Source organism: Astatotilapia calliptera, chromosome 7 (assembly GCF_900246225.1).
Source record: "Astatotilapia calliptera chromosome 7, fAstCal1.2, whole genome shotgun sequence".
NCBI classification, from domain to species: domain Eukaryota; kingdom Metazoa; phylum Chordata; class Actinopteri; order Cichliformes; family Cichlidae; genus Astatotilapia; species Astatotilapia calliptera.
In genome coordinates, this window is record NC_039308.1 from 51973388 (window position 1) to 51989864 (window position 16477).

General features: G+C 43.0%; 3 protein-coding genes and 1 long non-coding RNA gene across 10 annotated transcripts in view; 1 reads left to right on the plus strand and 3 right to left on the minus strand.

Moving 5' to 3' along the window:
- Window positions 1-9495, plus strand: part of reln (reelin) — a 100304-nt gene extending 90809 nt beyond the window's left edge. Inside the window, exons 56-65 of one of the 5 annotated variants that reach the window (XM_026175513.1) lie at window positions 39-281; window positions 376-551; window positions 641-714; window positions 1579-1740; window positions 1829-1986; window positions 2138-2363; window positions 2526-2723; window positions 3198-3296; window positions 6272-6277; window positions 8038-9495. In XM_026175513.1, the coding sequence (XP_026031298.1) occupies window positions 39-281; window positions 376-551; window positions 641-714; window positions 1579-1740; window positions 1829-1986; window positions 2138-2363; window positions 2526-2723; window positions 3198-3296; window positions 6272-6277; window positions 8038-8134 (1439 nt within the window). In that variant the 3' untranslated portion in view covers window positions 8135-9495. Of the gene's footprint in view, window positions 1-38; window positions 282-375; window positions 552-640; window positions 715-1578; window positions 1741-1828; window positions 1987-2137; window positions 2364-2525; window positions 2724-3197; window positions 3297-6150; window positions 6278-8037 lie in introns of those variants that run through there. The other 4 variants (XM_026175514.1, XM_026175515.1, XM_026175516.1 and 1 more) reach the window with 4 other exon arrangements.
- Window positions 9496-9890: 395 nt separating this feature from the next.
- On the minus strand, window positions 9891-11017 carry LOC113026581 (uncharacterized). Its single transcript, XR_003272940.1, has 2 exons — window positions 10815-11017; window positions 9891-10608 (listed from the first exon to the last, which is right to left on the minus strand). It is a non-coding gene; the product is annotated as an uncharacterized LOC113026581 (long non-coding RNA).
- A 1843-nt stretch (window positions 11018-12860) lies between these two features.
- bncr (bouncer) lies at window positions 12861-13797 on the minus strand. Its single transcript, XM_026177066.1, has 2 exons — window positions 13698-13797; window positions 12861-13580 (listed from the first exon to the last, which is right to left on the minus strand). Exons 1-2 carry the CDS (start codon window positions 13745-13747, stop codon window positions 13124-13126), a joined length of 507 nt encoding a protein of 168 aa, XP_026032851.1. The 5' UTR covers window positions 13748-13797; the 3' UTR covers window positions 12861-13123.
- A 151-nt stretch (window positions 13798-13948) lies between these two features.
- Window positions 13949-16350, minus strand: LOC113027457 (small integral membrane protein 29-like). Of its 3 annotated transcripts, none has more exons than XM_026177069.1 (5): window positions 16277-16350; window positions 15892-16090; window positions 15768-15793; window positions 15579-15687; window positions 13949-14202 (listed from the first exon to the last, which is right to left on the minus strand). In XM_026177069.1, exons 2-5 carry the CDS (start codon window positions 16024-16026, stop codon window positions 14149-14151), a joined length of 324 nt encoding a protein of 107 aa, XP_026032854.1. In that variant the 5' UTR covers window positions 16027-16090; window positions 16277-16350; the 3' UTR covers window positions 13949-14148. The 3 variants fall into 3 exon arrangements, with proteins under 3 accessions (XP_026032854.1, XP_026032852.1, XP_026032853.1); XM_026177067.1 differs by having other exon boundaries at window positions 15892-16152; XM_026177068.1 differs by lacking the exon at window positions 16277-16350 and having other exon boundaries at window positions 15892-16260.
- Window positions 16351-16477: the final 127 nt, after the last annotated feature.

Genomic DNA, 16477 nt, shown 5'->3' on the forward strand with positions numbered 1-16477 from the left:
TCTTTAAATGTCTCATTCTGCCTTTAATTCTTCTTCAGGTGTGTCCTGGACGCTGCTGCACGAGATGGACTATCTGAAGTATGTGTCGGTGAGAAGAGACTACATTGTGCTGCCCGAAGGAGCCCTAACTAATGCTACTCGCCTGCGCTGGTGGCAGCCTTTTACCATTTCCTCTGGCCTCGCCACCCCGAGCCTGGAAAGAGCTCAGTGGGCCATAGACAACATATTAGTGGGAGGGTCGGACATCAACCCATCCACCCTGCTTGACACTTTTGATGACGGTGAGTTTGTATGATTTTACGCGATTAGGTGCTAATATGGCATGACCAATGAGTAAATATGATGGAAACCACCTGTTTCTTTGCCCTTCGCTAGAGGGTGTTTCCCACGAGGAAAGCTGGAGCTTTTACCCTAATGCCGTTCGTACGGCAGGCTTCTGTGGAAATCCCTCTTTTCACCTGTACTGGCCCAACAAGAACCAAGATAAGACACACAACATCCTGGCCACTCGAGAGCTCATTGTGCAGCCTGGATATATCTTACAGTTCAAGGTACAGAACTGAAAGAATACTGTAATGTCAGTCTTTTATCTTACGTCTTTTAAGTCTTAGTTGGTGTCTTATACCTCTTGCTGTTGTAGATTGTTGTTGGTTGTGAGGCAGACACCTGTGAAGACCATCATTCTGTCCTGTTGCAGTACAGGAAGGATGCAAGGTAAGAATATCACAGCCTGATGCTAGTAATTAAATGTGTCCCATTTCCTGGTAGCTCTGGTATCTAGTAGGGTTGGGACTCCGCAGACACCCCACCATACAATATTATCATAATACTTCACTCACAATATAATTTTATTCTGATTTCTATCATTTTGCTATCTGCCGAGTTAGCAAAATGATAGGGTTGCTTCTTTTTTTCCCTTTGCTGCTTGTTTTGATACGATCAGACAGAAATCGGATGAGTTCAGTCCCCATCGAGTTGTGCTCGTTGACAAAAACTCATTCAAACTGACGTCAACATGTCTGCATTCATAAATTAGACACCAATTATTTGTAGACCTTGGACCATCTCTCTGAGAGTGACTGCAGTCAGTCCAAGTCAAACTGTGACTGTCTGCAGAAAGGTTGCCACCTTTCAGGCAACTTCTAACGTCTGCAATCAAAAGTGGGAAATGTGCAGCACCCTCAAGCTCTGTGCCATCATTTAGTCACCAATAAAATTGCAATCAGTTGCAGGATGTCAAAAAATTCAATACAATCCTCAGACGGCAACAATTCTGTCCTATTTTTACTTGCACGACTGAGCTGTTTAGCATGCTTTTACATCAGGGGACACCTTTGTGTAGCTAAGCGTGTCTAGTGTTGGATGGTTTTTTCGGTAAAGTTGATTCAATGTAAGTTTGCTCTGCTAACATTATCGCAGTATTTGTTTTATTTTTAATTTATTAAATAAGAAAAACTATATTTTTGGGGGCCCTGTATTAATCCAATATTGCCACACAAAATATTGCAACACCATGCTGTATGAATTTATTCCCCTCACCCCTATTATCTACTGTATATTGACTGTTTCCCTTCTTAGGTCTGACTCATGGCAGCTGGTGCAGTCAGAGTGCCTCCCTTCATCAGTTAACAATGTGGGCTGTTCCCCTTTCCAATTCCACGAATCCACAATCTATAGTCCAGTCAACAGCTCAACGTGGACCAGGGTCACTGTCCAGCTACCAGATCATGTCTCCTCAGGGTACACACTCTTTTTTAAAGTGATACATATCAACAGCTCTTTACGTTGCAGTAGTAAGAGGCTTTTGTGATTCATCATATATTTCCAGGGCTACCCAGTTCCGCTGGATTCAAAAGGATGGAACAGGAGAGCGGCAGAGCTGGGCAGTGGACCATGTTTACATCGGCGAGGCCTGCCCGGGGCTCTGCAGTGGCCACGGCTACTGTACTAGTGGAGTAGTCTGCATTTGTGATGAGGGGCACCATGGTATGTTCAGTATATTAGAGACACACGGCTTTTTTTTTGTAATCAGTTGAATTGTTAAGCAGAAAAAGGCTCCGTGTGTAATATGATGTAGAAAAAGGTCAAAATGACTAAATATTTGTCTCTTCCCCTCTGCTTCCGCTCACTCCAACAGGTGACGATTGCTCCCTCTCCAGCAGTGACTTGCCCAGCTCCATCAAGGACAACTTTGAATCAGGCAGCGTGTCTCAGGAGAGCTGGCAGCTGATCCAGGGTGGTGGAGTGGGCAGTGGATGTGGGCAGCTGTCACCGCACGCCCACGGAGACTCACTCTACTTTAATGGCTGTAAGATGAGGCAGGCAGTTACTAAACCGCTGGACCTCACTAGAGCTAGGTACAGGTACTACCAAAACATAAATAAACTCACTACATACAGATACAGGCCAATTTGCTTCAGTCAGAAGCACAAAAGATTGTTTTTCCACAGAATACTCTGTTCTGTCAATCTTGGAAATGTCTTTTTTCTAATCTTTTTTTATTCCTTTCTTCTCTTCCTTTACAGTAAGATCATGTTTGTGCTGCAGATCGGCAGCGTGGCACAGACGGAAAGCTGTAACATAGCTTTAGATCAAGCTGACACAGTTGACCGAGCCGTGCTGCTACAATACAGCATCAATAATGGAGTCAGCTGGCATGTAATCGCCCAGCACCAGCCCAAAGACTTCATAAAGGCTCAGAGAGTTTCCTACAACATTCCTCTGTAAGTGATGCACATAAATCCAGAAACACATTGTTATATGCTCAGTTTAAATGGAGCTATCCTTCATTAATGCCTGATTTTTATAGGATTTTTTGTATTTGGCCTTTTAAATGTTTAACTAATACCGTGTGCTTTTTATTTCATCATTAATAAAGTGTAATGATTTTCTTAGTTTTAATAACCCTCCGCAGCAGCTAGTAAGTCATACAACATTCATGTTGAGTAATTCTTAATAACTACTATGCTCTAAAAAGTAAACGTTTCTGAGAAGTGGCTTTTAAATCATCTGGGAATTTTTAACTCTATTTATAACAAATGAATAGTTGAAAAAACTCTGTAAGGTAGTAAGTACAGTGTGTTTAATAAACAGTTACCTGCCTGATAAATGCCATTAGGCTGGTGTAACACTGATATAAACCCTGACAAACGTGTTGCCCCTCACTGACACTTCAATCATTTCCATGATCTCTCCAGCGAGGCGAGGGTTAAAGGGGTGATGCTGCGATGGTGGCAGCCAAGACACGATGGTGCAGGACACGACCAGTGGGCGTTGGACCATGTGGAAGTAGTTCTGTGAGTACCCAATTCCCAGCTGGCATCTGGCTCTTTCCTACCCCCACCCAAACTGGCCCCCCACAGAGCCCTGATCTGCCCCCGACGCTACCTTTGACTCAGACTCAACTGTACAAATGGTTCCCTCTGCACTCCACCCTCGCACAGTGATCGAGTTAGCACACAGGTGTGCACTGATTGCCACCCACAACTAAACTCATGACAAATCACTTTCTTTTATATGCTAATCGCAGCTTCTGGTGTCAGGCAATCAGGGCAAAAAACTTACTGCAGCATGCTTTGCGGTGATGGCTAATGTCTGTGGATGGCTGTTCTGTGTTCAGCAGATCAATGCCTGCTGTTAAGTCATCATATTTTCAGTGTTTTGTAGAATCCATGCATCTTCCACGCAAACAGGTTATCAATAATTTTTTTTTCCCACTGAGTTGTCAAGAAGCAGTTACAACACATACACCGTGTGTCATTTATTTTTTCACTAAATCTCTTATTAAATGGAAATCACATGTTTACATATCCACCCTTGATTTACCGTTACTATCGCCATTTTGCAGTTAAGTTATCTGTCCCTTGTTGCATCACTGTTGAGATGCTCTGTGAGGTCCTAAACACAGACTGTATATAAATGATGGATGTAGCCTACTGATCTGAGCCTACTGATCATTTTTTTTGTAATTCCCATCAGGAATTACTCTTTGTAATGGGTTTGTGGTCATGCATCTACATATTTGTGTGTGTATCTGGGTTTCCAAGATGCATCCTTGCTGTCACCGCAGGAACATAGGAGAGGTAGGATAGAATTTCACTTAGACAACACGAATGTATGGATACATCCTGCCTTATATGATGGCGGTGCTGTCATGGTGTGGGAGATATTTTCTTGGCATTTTGTGCCTCCTGGTATCAATTAAGCATTATTTAAATTCCACAGCCTACCTGAGTATTTGGCTGATCACGACCATCCCTTTATGACCAGAGTGGACCAATCTTCTAATCGCTGCTTCCACCAGTATAGCATGCTATGTCACAGAGCTCACATCATCTCAAACTGTACTTACATGGCCTCCACAGTCACCACATGGAATGGAAGATTTGCATCATGGATATGCAGCTGGTAAATGTGCAGCAAATGTGTGATGTTGTCATGTCAGTATAGACCCATTGTTAAATCTATGCTATGTAGAATTAAGGCAGTTCTGAAGTCCAAAGAGGATCCAACCCAGTACTAGCTAGGTTGCCAGTGAGTTCACCAGTACAGCTGCTCTCTGTGTTTGTGCTTTTATCACTAGTCTTCTTTAATATATGATGCTTGTTTGTAAATTATGGTCTGACCTAAGGGACACTAGAAAATACGATGGGGTTTGCATCATTGCATGGCTAGCTTGAAGTTGGCAAGCCGCTACCTTGCGGGCTAGGAACACAATGCTCAGCTCAAGGCTTTAAAATGAGCAGGACTCTGCAAACTACTTTCAGTGCAGCTACATCCGTCTTTAACACGGTCTGTGGTTCTGAGATGATTCTTGTTGTGAATGGCACTCTATAAAAAAATGCAACTGAAATAATTCACATGTGGTACAGATGGAGAACAGGATCATTCTTGTCTTCCATGTAAAACAAAGGAAAGTGTGATGCCACTTCACATCTATTAAAAAGTGTCTTTTTGTTCCACTGTGAAATCACAGTCTGACCAGTCTTCTTTGTTTTTAGGTGTCACATCCATTTCATCTAAAAACGACATTACTGTATTTCTTTCTTTTAGGTAATGCGCTGTTCTTAAATTTGATTTCACTGAACTTGTGGATACTGAACCTTTTCACTGATTGTTTTTCTCTGTCTTTCATTCCCATTTTCTACATGTGTGTTACATTGTAGCTCATAACCTGGATGAGTCTGTTTTATCAAAGCGGAAGTCGATTCCAGCGTTTAAATCTAATGACAGCCTTTTTTTTTTTTATGGAGAAGTGGAGATTCTGCAGGGCACTGAAGATATCATGAACATGGTCTATAGCACATTGTTAAGCATGTTCAATACATTCTCTGCATGTTGTTCTGGGAAATTGCTTAAATTCCCTCACATGCAGGTGCTGATTGGTCATTCAGATGTGTAACCAAAGCATTTCAGATGGTACATACAACAGCCATGTGGTTTCTAGATTATGCAAAGTTGCACACAAACACAAATAATGACTCATACAGACACACACATTTATGCCTAACCTGAGCTGTCCCTGGTCTACATGGCCGCGACCTGTCCCACTCCCTCCTTTGCACTCGCTTGGTTTCAACAGTGTCTGCTGAAAGGAGTGACCGCGATCCTCACATTTTGCTCTGTTGTTTATTTCTCTCTGTTCACCACTCCTTCGCACATTCTCCTCTCAATCCTCCTGCTCAATCTTTTTCTTTTGCTTCACACGCTTTTCCTCCCTGCCTCCTTGCTCCCCTCACGTCACCGATGCCTTCGATCATGCGGTCATGCTCGCTCCTTTTGCTTGTGCCACATTTATATTCCTACCGTACTTCCGCATCTTCCTCCTCCTCTTTTCCTTTCTTCCCGTATTTCCCCTTTCTTTCCCTGTTTGTCTTACATTTTTGGCATACAATGGATGGATTACTGCTGTGTATCTTGCTCTCTTTCTTTACCTCTGCCTTTGGTTATATCTCCATCTTACATCTTTCTACTGTTTCCTCGCTTGTTCTGCCTACTCTTTTGTTCTCCATTTTCTTTCATGTTTTTTGTTTCCTTCCTCACTCTCTCTGTCTTTCCCACACTTTCTTGTTTCTTCCTTGAACCTCTGACTATCTTTCTGCCTTCCTCTCTTCCTCCCTTCTCCCCACTTTGGGCCCCTCGCCTCCCCAGGCTGGGGCTCATACCCTCCCAGACCTTTCTACGAGACAGCAGTCCCTTCCTACTGCCTCTCCCCTCTCGCGCTCTAACCTCTGCTCTCTTCTGTATTCTGCTCCCTCTGGCATGGCTGTAGTGTCAGGTAAGTTCTCCGCCTCTTCCTGAATGCAGCCCCCTCCCTCATCCTCCTCCCAGCTCCTTTTGTTCTCCCTATTACACCGCAGACACCCTTGATTTCACATACACACCGCAGCCCTCGCCATCACCACCATGGTCATCTCCATGCCTTCTCCAACACGTAAGCCCCTACAGGCAGGTCAAAGGGCAGGTCAGCTGCTCACAGTGTTCAGCTGGAGGCTGACTGATAAAATGATCCAACACACAGTTTTTAAAAGACAGCTCTTAACACAGGAAGTACACCAATATCCATGAAAATTCAGTGGATGGATGGATAAACAAATCCTGAACAGTGCTGGTAAATTTTCTGCTGACATGCATTTTTTATTTTTTTATAAATGGTTCGACACAAGGTCACAAAGGTTCCAAATAAAGCGGCTATGATTTGAATATGCAATCACTGCGGCATTTAAATGTAACAATTTACATGCACAGATGTCAATGGTAGTGTGTTTGTGTGTATATGTGTGATGTAATCCATCACTATACTTGTATCTGTCTGTTTTGTTCTTGCTGCCACCTCAACTACAGGCTGCTGTAGTGTTTTTTGACACGGCTGCTGATTCACAAGCAGACCTGAAAAAGATTACTGTTTGCTGTAGTTTATTTATTATCACACAAGCCTCAGCAGTGAATGACGATGTATCTTTTCTTCCATTCATTCACATCAGCATCAGTCGCAGTGCAGGGCATCTCACATCCTTATCCTCAAATGAACTCACAGTTGACCAGAGTTTCATTAGACTCCTCCGTCCTTGCATGGCTTTAACGGATCGACTGTCGCGATAGCCCTCCATCCTTTTTTTTTTTCACTCATGGTTTTCTGTCCGTCTGTCCAAGGACGACGACATGTAACTCTGAGCCAGGAGCTTCCTCCTCACTTCTTTCTGGTTTCTGACCACAAGTCAGAAACACACCAGCATGCACACGTGCTCTCAAACACACACATCGCTACCATTCGCCTGTACAGCATCAACCATCACACCCACTGGCACCATCTACCTACCTCGCCCTATCCTTCCTGCCCCCCTCCCTTCCCCCCTGCTTCGCAGAGGCCCCCCCTGCCTGCCCTGGCTGCACTCCTGGCTCACTGGCACCGCCCTGCTGGATGGAAGAGGCAATGAACAGGCTAAGCAAGAATGATCTACTGCAGCTTTTCTCTGTTACTTAGATTTAAAACCACCCGTTCCCACTCACCACCCTGCACTTTATGGCTTTTTTTACATTATTTTTTAAAATTCTTATTATTTTGTTTCCTCTGACCTCAAACACTCAGTGTCAGAGTTTCTCCCTAGTATGTTTTAGTGTGTCTGTAGACTCCTGTGTCTTCTGTCTTGTCGTGTTACATTTGGTCTAGTCGATGGATACATGTAGCTAATTGTAGTGCCATATTCACCATCTAGCTGCCTCTCATTTGTGCAGAGTGTAATGAAATCGAGTAGCGCCACCCATTCTCTGAGCTGTGGGATCCATGCAAGCGTTGAGTGTTTGAGGTTGTGGTTGAAACGTGACTTAAAAAAAAAATAGCCAGCATGACTCCGGATGTGAGAGAGTGCGGAAGCTGCATTCGGCCATTTGTGCGTGTGAGTGCATGGTTTCAAGTGCGTGCATGGGAATGTGTGATTTTTGCAGCAGCTCTTTACTCTGTCGCTAACGTTCACACCCCCTCCTCTTTCCCTCCCTCTGTGTTTTTTTTTTTTTTTTACTGTCTTTGTATCCCTGCAGCACACGTAAACAGAACTACATGATGAACTTTGCCAGACAGACCGGCATGCGTCACTACTACAGCCGCAAGAGGCGGGCACTGCAGCGCCGTGCTTGAACCCAGCGAGTAGGGATTTCATCCTCTGACGTGCCAACCACACATCGACCTGCCACACACCATCCTTATTCTCATCCTGTTGAGACCCATCCAGTGGATTCCAGTCAGCCTTAGAGTTCCCTCGCCCATCTTTACCGACCCCTCTGCCACAAACATGGAACATCCAATCAGTTTACGCTCCAGCCAATCAAGGCCTTCCCAAACCCATGGGTCGGCTGGATTGAAACTCAGAAGGAAGGAGTGAAGAGGCTGTTTTGTTTACTTGTTCCCATGGGATGGTCGGAATTTCTAGTTGTTTTGTAATTGTTGCTGTGGTTCCTCCGATTCCCATTCCCACCTGCTCTACCCTTCCCTCTGGGTCCCAGCCCCCTCCCTCTACCCCTTCTTCACCTTCTCCCTTCTTTTCCTGCCACACTGTGAAATTGAGAGATAATATATCACTGCTGAACTGACCAGCCGATTGGAGAGCAGCCTCCCAGTTCCACTGAGCCACCGGGTGGGAGGACCGCTCCACCGCTGCCAACAAGTACACCCGGAAAGAACGACTGCAATGATGATGCTGACCATTAGGAGGAGTGATGGTGATCAAGCCCTAAGAAGAAAAGAAAAAAAAGAAAAAAGGAAAAGAAAAAGGAAAAAAAAAAGTACTGTGTTCTTGCTGTTCTGTGTGTCTGTGGGTTCTTTTTTGTGATGAGTTGACTGTGGTGTTCTGTTCATTTGTTCGTTCGTTTTATACTAATTCATATGCTTTTAAGGGGGGGGGGTGGGGAGGGTCGGTTTGTGCTGGGTTCTGTTTCCTTTTCCTCGTTTATCCACATCGGGGCGGGGCGAGAAAAGCCCCGGCTCCACACGAAGAAGAAGCAAAAGAACGATTTGCAGACGACGGAAAGGAGAAAATATGGAGAGAGAAAAAAGAAAAATAAAGACTGAACAGCAATTGTTTTTGTTTTTTTTAATCATTTTTTTATATATGTTGGTTCCCGAAAAATACAGATATTTATGGTAAATGGTTCTTCACGTGACCTATTTAAGATGCACTGTGCGTGAAATCTGTATGTTTTTTCTAGTGTTAAGTTATTAGGCAGTCGAGTCAGGCTCTCGGACTGCATCATCTCCCCTCTCCCTTCACTTCCCTCTTCTCTTGTGCTGTTTCCCCCCCACCCCATCCTCTCTCTGCTGATTTCTGATACCTGGAGGTGAGGCTCTATTAGTGTTGTTTTTTGAAGTCTGTGTAATATGGACCCTCTGCCCTCAGTGTAACTTCAGTATAGCAATCTCCTGTATATATATGTATATCCACTATGGGGAGACCCAGCAGCCTTATAAAGGGAAATAAAGAACTGTCCAAACCTCATACTGTACACATTGCTTCAGCTGCTCTCTTTCATTCCTGCAAAATAAGCCTGGACTTTATTTGCTTTAGACTTTCTCTCCTTTGCCCATTTGTGTCTCTCACTCTCAGATCCCAACAAAGATTTAAAGCCATGTATGGCTGAATCTAAATTATCTATTGTGCACATATCAGTAGTAAAGAAAGATGCAAGCCAGTGAGCGGCTCCTAAATGTTTACTTAATTCAGTGATAGAACTCAATGGGATAAAGAAATCCCTGGAAACTGACACGTGAGAGCAGGAAGCAGTTAATTGTTTTGATTTTCTGTAAAATTATGACAATAAGAAAAATACAGAACATAACCATCCTTGCCCCATATCTGTGTGACTTTGTATGTGACAGAAGAGTGTGGGAAACATTCAAAAGGAATCAAATTTGATAATTTATTCAACTATTTATTTATTCAGAGACCTATAAAAACAAAGCACCTGTTTAAAGAAAATAAGCCATTGATCCAACCATTGTAGTGGGCTGGAACCTGGCTGATGATGATGGGCAAGAGGTGGTGTATGTCTTGGATATGTAGCCAAATTTAATAAGACATTTATGATAAAAATCTCTCTTTCACCAGAGTGCACACCTCAGTGTCTTCAGACTGGGTGTTCACCACATCACTGCAGACCTTCAGCCTTACTCCAGGCTCGGGCTGCAGCAAGTCCTCTGAGCATGTTCATCAAAATGTCTGTATTCACAAACCATCACCGACCATCACCCACACTGTTACAAGTGCTAAAGTGAGACAGAGGGGTTCCAGTGCGATGTTCAGGCACGAGTTACAGTGCGGCTGATCACAGCAGCTGTAGCTCACGGTGTAGGTTGTCCCCTTGAAGTGGACTTTTTGCTTCTGGCTGCAGTCTTTTTTTGCCATGCAACCCCTGGCTGACAGGACGCTGTGGTTGCCGTAGCGGCCATCTGCCATAAAGCACACCTTACTGGGAGGGCACTCTGTCACAACAAATTCGGGTGTCTTGTCTTTCTCCAGCATGGGGCTGTAGAAGCAAAGCAAGTTGTCACAGAGCACAGAGGGAAGGAGGAAGTGAAGCCACAAACCAGTGATATGCAGGAGCTTCAACATGCTCAGGCTGCAAAGAAAAGAGAAGCATCTGTTAAACTTTGGGTAAAACACATACTTAGTGCCACAGTGGTTTAGTTTTTGCAATCTACACCGAAAGGCCACTGGTAAAAAGAGATTTTAAATAGTTATTTCACTAAATCAATAAATCAACTGCATTTTTCTGTCTGGGTTGCAAAGCCATTCAAAAATTAGATTTATTTTATGCAAACCAACCAGTTAGTGGAAGTCTCTCAGCTGCAGAAATGTCTCCTTCCCCTAAATATAACTGGACTAAACGACACTTGTCTCCAGAGTGACTCTGGTCAACACAGTGAACTTTCTCCAGGCACTCTAGCTTCCTCACACAGCTCAAGGACAAGCTCATTAGGTTAACAGGTGACTGCAAATTGGCTGCAGGTGTGTGAATGTGAGAACGTGTGGTTATCCGTCTCTCTGTGTTAACCCTGCAACAGACTGGTGGCCTGTTCAGGGTGTACACCCCCCACCCGCCTGGGATGAGCTCCAGCACCACCTGCAGTAAATAAGTGGACTGATGAAAAACTGATACTCTGATACTCAAAGTGCTAAAAAAAAAAAAAAAAAAAAAAACCCCAACCGAAAAACAAATTGAAAACCTCAGTACCAACATCTTTCCACAGTTTCATAGAAGCCATTTTTTCCCAACAAACTGTAATGCTGTGCAGAGTGAAGCACCTGGTAAGAGGCTGAAAAGTGAAAGTGACAGGATTCATAAGTCACTGGCCCCTTAGCCGAATTTACATGTTAGTTAGCTGCAAGTTTCTATTGTTTGGTAAAGGCTGAATTTAGATACTATATTTACCACGTTAAATAGCTCACAGATAAAATGTCATAATGGGTCGTAATTACTGGAAAGAAACATTGCTGCTGAATTTTTCTGTGCTATTATTTTCATTCATGAAACAAAGTGAGTGCCATTTAAATCCATTATATTAAACAGATGAACAACATCTTCACAGCTATCATCTTTAAAACCGGTCAACTTGTACAGCTGTGCAGTAAGTATGAAATTTCACCATTTCTTGTATTGGTGTGAAGGATTTCCTCTGATAATCACATTCAGACTACTTCCAGCATTGACGATAAAATGCAGGAACAATTTTAGCGTGAAGCTTAAGATAAGATAAGATAAAACTTTATTAATCCCTCGGGTGGGTTCCTCTGGGAAATTCGCTTTCCAAAGGAACAGCACCGACAGAAGTTACAGAGTAACATATACACACACACACACACAAATACAGAGACAAATATAAATAAAATATACAAAGGGGATAAATAGAATAAATAGGAATAAAAAATAAAAATACAAGTGAATTGCACATTTCAAGTATTGAGTCTATTGCACTGTTGACTATTAACAAAAGTATTGCACAAAAGGTATTGCACAGTGAGGTGAAGAGGCACTACAGCTTAGTTGTTCCCCCCTCCTTTGTCCTCCTGTTTCCCCTCCCTCTCCCCTCCAGAGAGGAGTTAAACAGTTTGATGGCGTGTGGGACAAAGGAGTTTTTAAGTCTGTTAGTTCTTGTCTTTGGGAGAAGCAACCTGTCACTGAACAGACTCTTCTGATTGTTTATGGCCGTGTGCAGAGGATGCCCAGCATTGTCCATAATGTCCATCAGTTTCTTTAATGTCCTTTTCTCTGCCACTGTCACCAGAGTGTCCAGCTTCATGCCGACCACAGAGCTAGCCTTCCTGATCAGTTTCTCCAGCCTGGATGAGTCCTCCTTTGCTGTGCTGCTCCCCCAGCACACCACAGCATAGAAAAGTACTCCAGCAACCACCGACTGGTAAAACATCCTCAGGAGCTTCCTGCAGATGTTAAAAGACCTCAGCCTCCTGAGGAAGTACAGTCGGCTTTGGGCTTTTTTATACAGGTGCTCTGTGTTGCATGACCAGTCCAGTTTATTGTCCACCCACAGCCCGAGGTACTTGTACTTGTTGACCACCTCCTCCCCCTCTATCTGAACCGGCAGTGGACCTTCTCTGGACCTCCCGAAGTCCACAACCAGTTCCTTAGTCTTTGAGGTGTTGAGTTGCAGGTGGTTTGTGTGACTCCATGCGACAAAGTTCCTCACCAGACTTATTCGCACAGTCTCACCTCATTTAAGAGATTTTAAGTCCAGCCAAAACATTTCAGAGCTTCTCCTGCTGAACTCCAATCTCATCACTGACTCCAGCTGTACAGGCCACACCTTCGATTATACCTGCTTGTTAAATTCACACAGAGCAGCTACACCAACAGAAGCTTGATCATGCCAGCGCTTTTATTTTTTAAACACATGTATATGGAAATAGGGATTACAGAAAGATGGTTGACAAGTCCATCTCTCTGGCGCATAAATACAAGTCACACAATACATCATACTTTTTTTTAAAAAATATATACAAACTTTTTTTAAAGTTATGACTGAGATTTAGACATTTGACTGAATGCCTTTCATCTTCTGAAGATTTAAGTGCCAGTGGCTAACAGGACTCTCCCCAGTCTTCAACAATACAGGTACCTATGCATCAGTGACAGGTATTGTTGTTCTTGTGTTATTTGGACATGAATCCAAAGGCTCTTCCTTAAGACCATCTGTGTTCCCGACATGATCAACCTTTAATGCAATCAAATCCAGTAGCTTCTTCAGATTGCTGTCAGATTTGGGCGGGATGTTACACTGATTTTTACAGCAGCATGTGTAGCTGACATTGTATTTGACTCCCTGGTAAGAGATGACTTTATGGGAGCCACAGAGTTTACTGTCCACACAGCCCTGAGAAGACAAGATGTGGAAGAAGCCATAGTTGCCTGTGGAGATGGCGCAGCGCTGGTCGGGCATACACTGGCTGGTGGTTTGGGGGCAGGGCTTGCTTTTCTGCTGCAGAGGACAGTAGTAGCACAGCAGGCTATCTAGAGCCAGTGCTGGGAGGATCGCAGCTGAGACCAGCAGGATGGAGATCAAGAAGCAGCATGGACTAAACAGATGGATACCCAGACTAATGTGAATTCACACCAAAACAATACATACTGAAATAATATTTCAATTAAAGGCATTTATGGTTCTTAGTTATTTGCATGCATGTGCTGTTCACCTGGTCTTTCTTTGCGATCCCATCTTTGTCTGTAAAATCCCACCAAACATGAGAACGTGTCCACTCAAGCAACCTTAAAACGCCAGCTTCTGATTGCTAATCAGAAACAGGTGTGTCTTTAAAATGTCATTGCGCACACATGTGAAAGAAGAAACACACGAATTCACACAAACACCTTTCAAACTTAAAACTTCCAGTTTATTGCAAAGGAAGAACATTTGCTTTGTCCTTTAAAATAAAACTCTGTGCAGCCTATTAAAAAAATAATTTCAGCTGAGGTAAAAAGAAAGAAAAAAGGCAGTGTTACATTGCCATCTGGTGTTTGCTTTAAGTCACGTTTCAACCACAACCTCTATATACACTTTGAATCCAGGCAACAAGCTGCTGCTGTGCAGCATGTACAGCAAATAAAGATTTATTTGCCTAAATGAGTTTCTTCTGAAATTTGTGATCATGTTGCGTAGCCAGAGGAAATGGTGAGCTGTGCCTTCTTGTACAAAGGTTCCTGTGAAGAAAATCAAATTCTACATAAGCTGAAATGGTCACTACCACCCACGTGTATGACAGGAAATGAGGGTACGAGTGTGAAGTTGAAAATATGTAATCGAAGTGTTAAAACTTATGTGACTGGTGATGTACTTCAGTGAATCATACACAGGGGTACTGAAGGTGACATTTTAAAGTACGAATCAAATTTAGTTGGTTCTTATATAGCACTTTTCTACTCTGCTTAAACACTTAAAGAACTTTATACTATAAGCCTCATCCACAATAGTAATTGTTTCCCTACGCTTACGCATTTTCTATCTAATGTTCACACTCAAATGAGTACATCAGGAGGACTTTGCAGTTCAGTATCTTTCCCATGGATTCTTTGGAAGATACTGGAGCAGCTAAGGATTTAACCCACCAACCTTGGAACTGGTAGACAACCCATGCTACCTCATGGATCACAGCCCACACAAAAGTAATGGGCAGAAATAGTTAGCCCAAGAATGAGAAAGGGAGCACATGCACAGTTCAAACAGATTCAAATAGAAGTATTAACCAGTCAAAGCAAATCAGTAGACAATAAATGACAGACGCCGCTAGCTGCAGAAAAAGTACAGCTGAAGAATAACTTACAGTTCAAATTGTTAGCAAGATGCTAACATGGTAACAAATGATACAAGAGCTGTTGTATGTGACTGATTATAGAAATTTACCAATTAACATGGACAGGTGTAGTTTTAAAAGGCCCTGTATTTGTAGTGAATGTTATCTACTAATCAGGAGGTTGGTGGTTCAATCCCTGCATGCCAAGGAGCGCTTGGGCATGTTTCTAAATCTCCAACATGCCATCATAAGTACTTAGATAGATGGAAATATTGTATTTGTATTAATGGTGTCCCTTTCATTCTGTGGCTATCTATTTCCACCCAGTTTAGGGTGCCTGTGGTTCTGGAGATAGTGTGGGTTGTCTACCAGTGTGTAGGTTTGTGGTTCAAATCACTGGGTGTTCCATTGTCCTTAAAAGACTCCTTAAGAAAGATCCTTAAGTTCCTTCTGATGCGTTTATTAGAGTGTGAATGTTAGAAAGCACATCCGCATAGAAAAAAATGCTGTTTTAATGAATGAGGTTTGTAGTATAAAGTGGTTTGAGTCCTCAAGTAGAGCAGAAAAGTGCTACATAACAACCAGTCGAGTTTATTGGACTCAATCTACTTGAGCTCTTTTGTCCCATACTTTGTCAACTTTCTTTTGGGTGGCTGCCAATTGGAAACAGAAGCTTTAATACTGAACTCAAAGATTCTTAATGGTGACAGTACATAAATGAAAATCAAAACAAACATATAAAGTCTCGTTCTAACTCATCTGAATCTACTAGAAGAATGAGCCTACATTGAGCTCCGCATCCTCATCCTCCCTGCCAGCATCACCCCAGTCTTCCTGTTCCTCTGCAGGGTCGTAGCTGTACAAAGGAATCAACCTATGCCGCAAATCATCCAATCTGAAAAAAAGAGAAAGAGAAACCTGAACATAAAAGAGCCCAAACCGAGCTCAAGATGATGCTTCAACTTCAGGAGTTACCTTATTTTTCTTCTGATATAAACAACCTAAAGAGAAGCACAAGCCAAACAGAAGTGCAATTATAATAGATGTGTAAGACATCATTTTGAAAGTGAATTGTGCAGAAGTAAATAAACATTTTTACCACTGCCACTATACATCCAATCAGTATGAGCACAACCAAAGGGATGAGTGAATAGTAACCAGGAAATACAGGTTTGCTGGGTACTGGTGAAATATGGGGAGTTGTGTGGTTCGGATGCATTTCTTCCTGCCCCATCGTCCTTTTTATAGCAGCCGTCTGTGCTGCGCACCTGTGTGACACATTCAGTGCCGTGCCTCTGCTTTCATTCCCACAGAAAGACGCAAAAACAAATGTCGCCGTGGCATGTAAGATCCAGCAAATCTGTATGTACAGTACAGTAAATATTTACGTGCCTCAAACTGAACTGAAAAGGCGGCTGATTAAAGGATACTACAGCGACGCATTTTAACATATGTGCGTTTTTCTTTCTTAAATGTATTCTTACCTTATGTGCTACCTGGGGACTACCTGAACATGCATGTCGTTCTCGCTCCTTTCAAGTCTTTGTGACCCACTGAAACACAGTGATCGCGTATCTCAACTTGCTCAATAGCATTCCTCCATGAGGAGTGTATTCAGTGTATTCCAGTGTGTTAGTTGAACTGGACAGACGTGTTTATCCATGTTTATGATCACGTTTAAAACA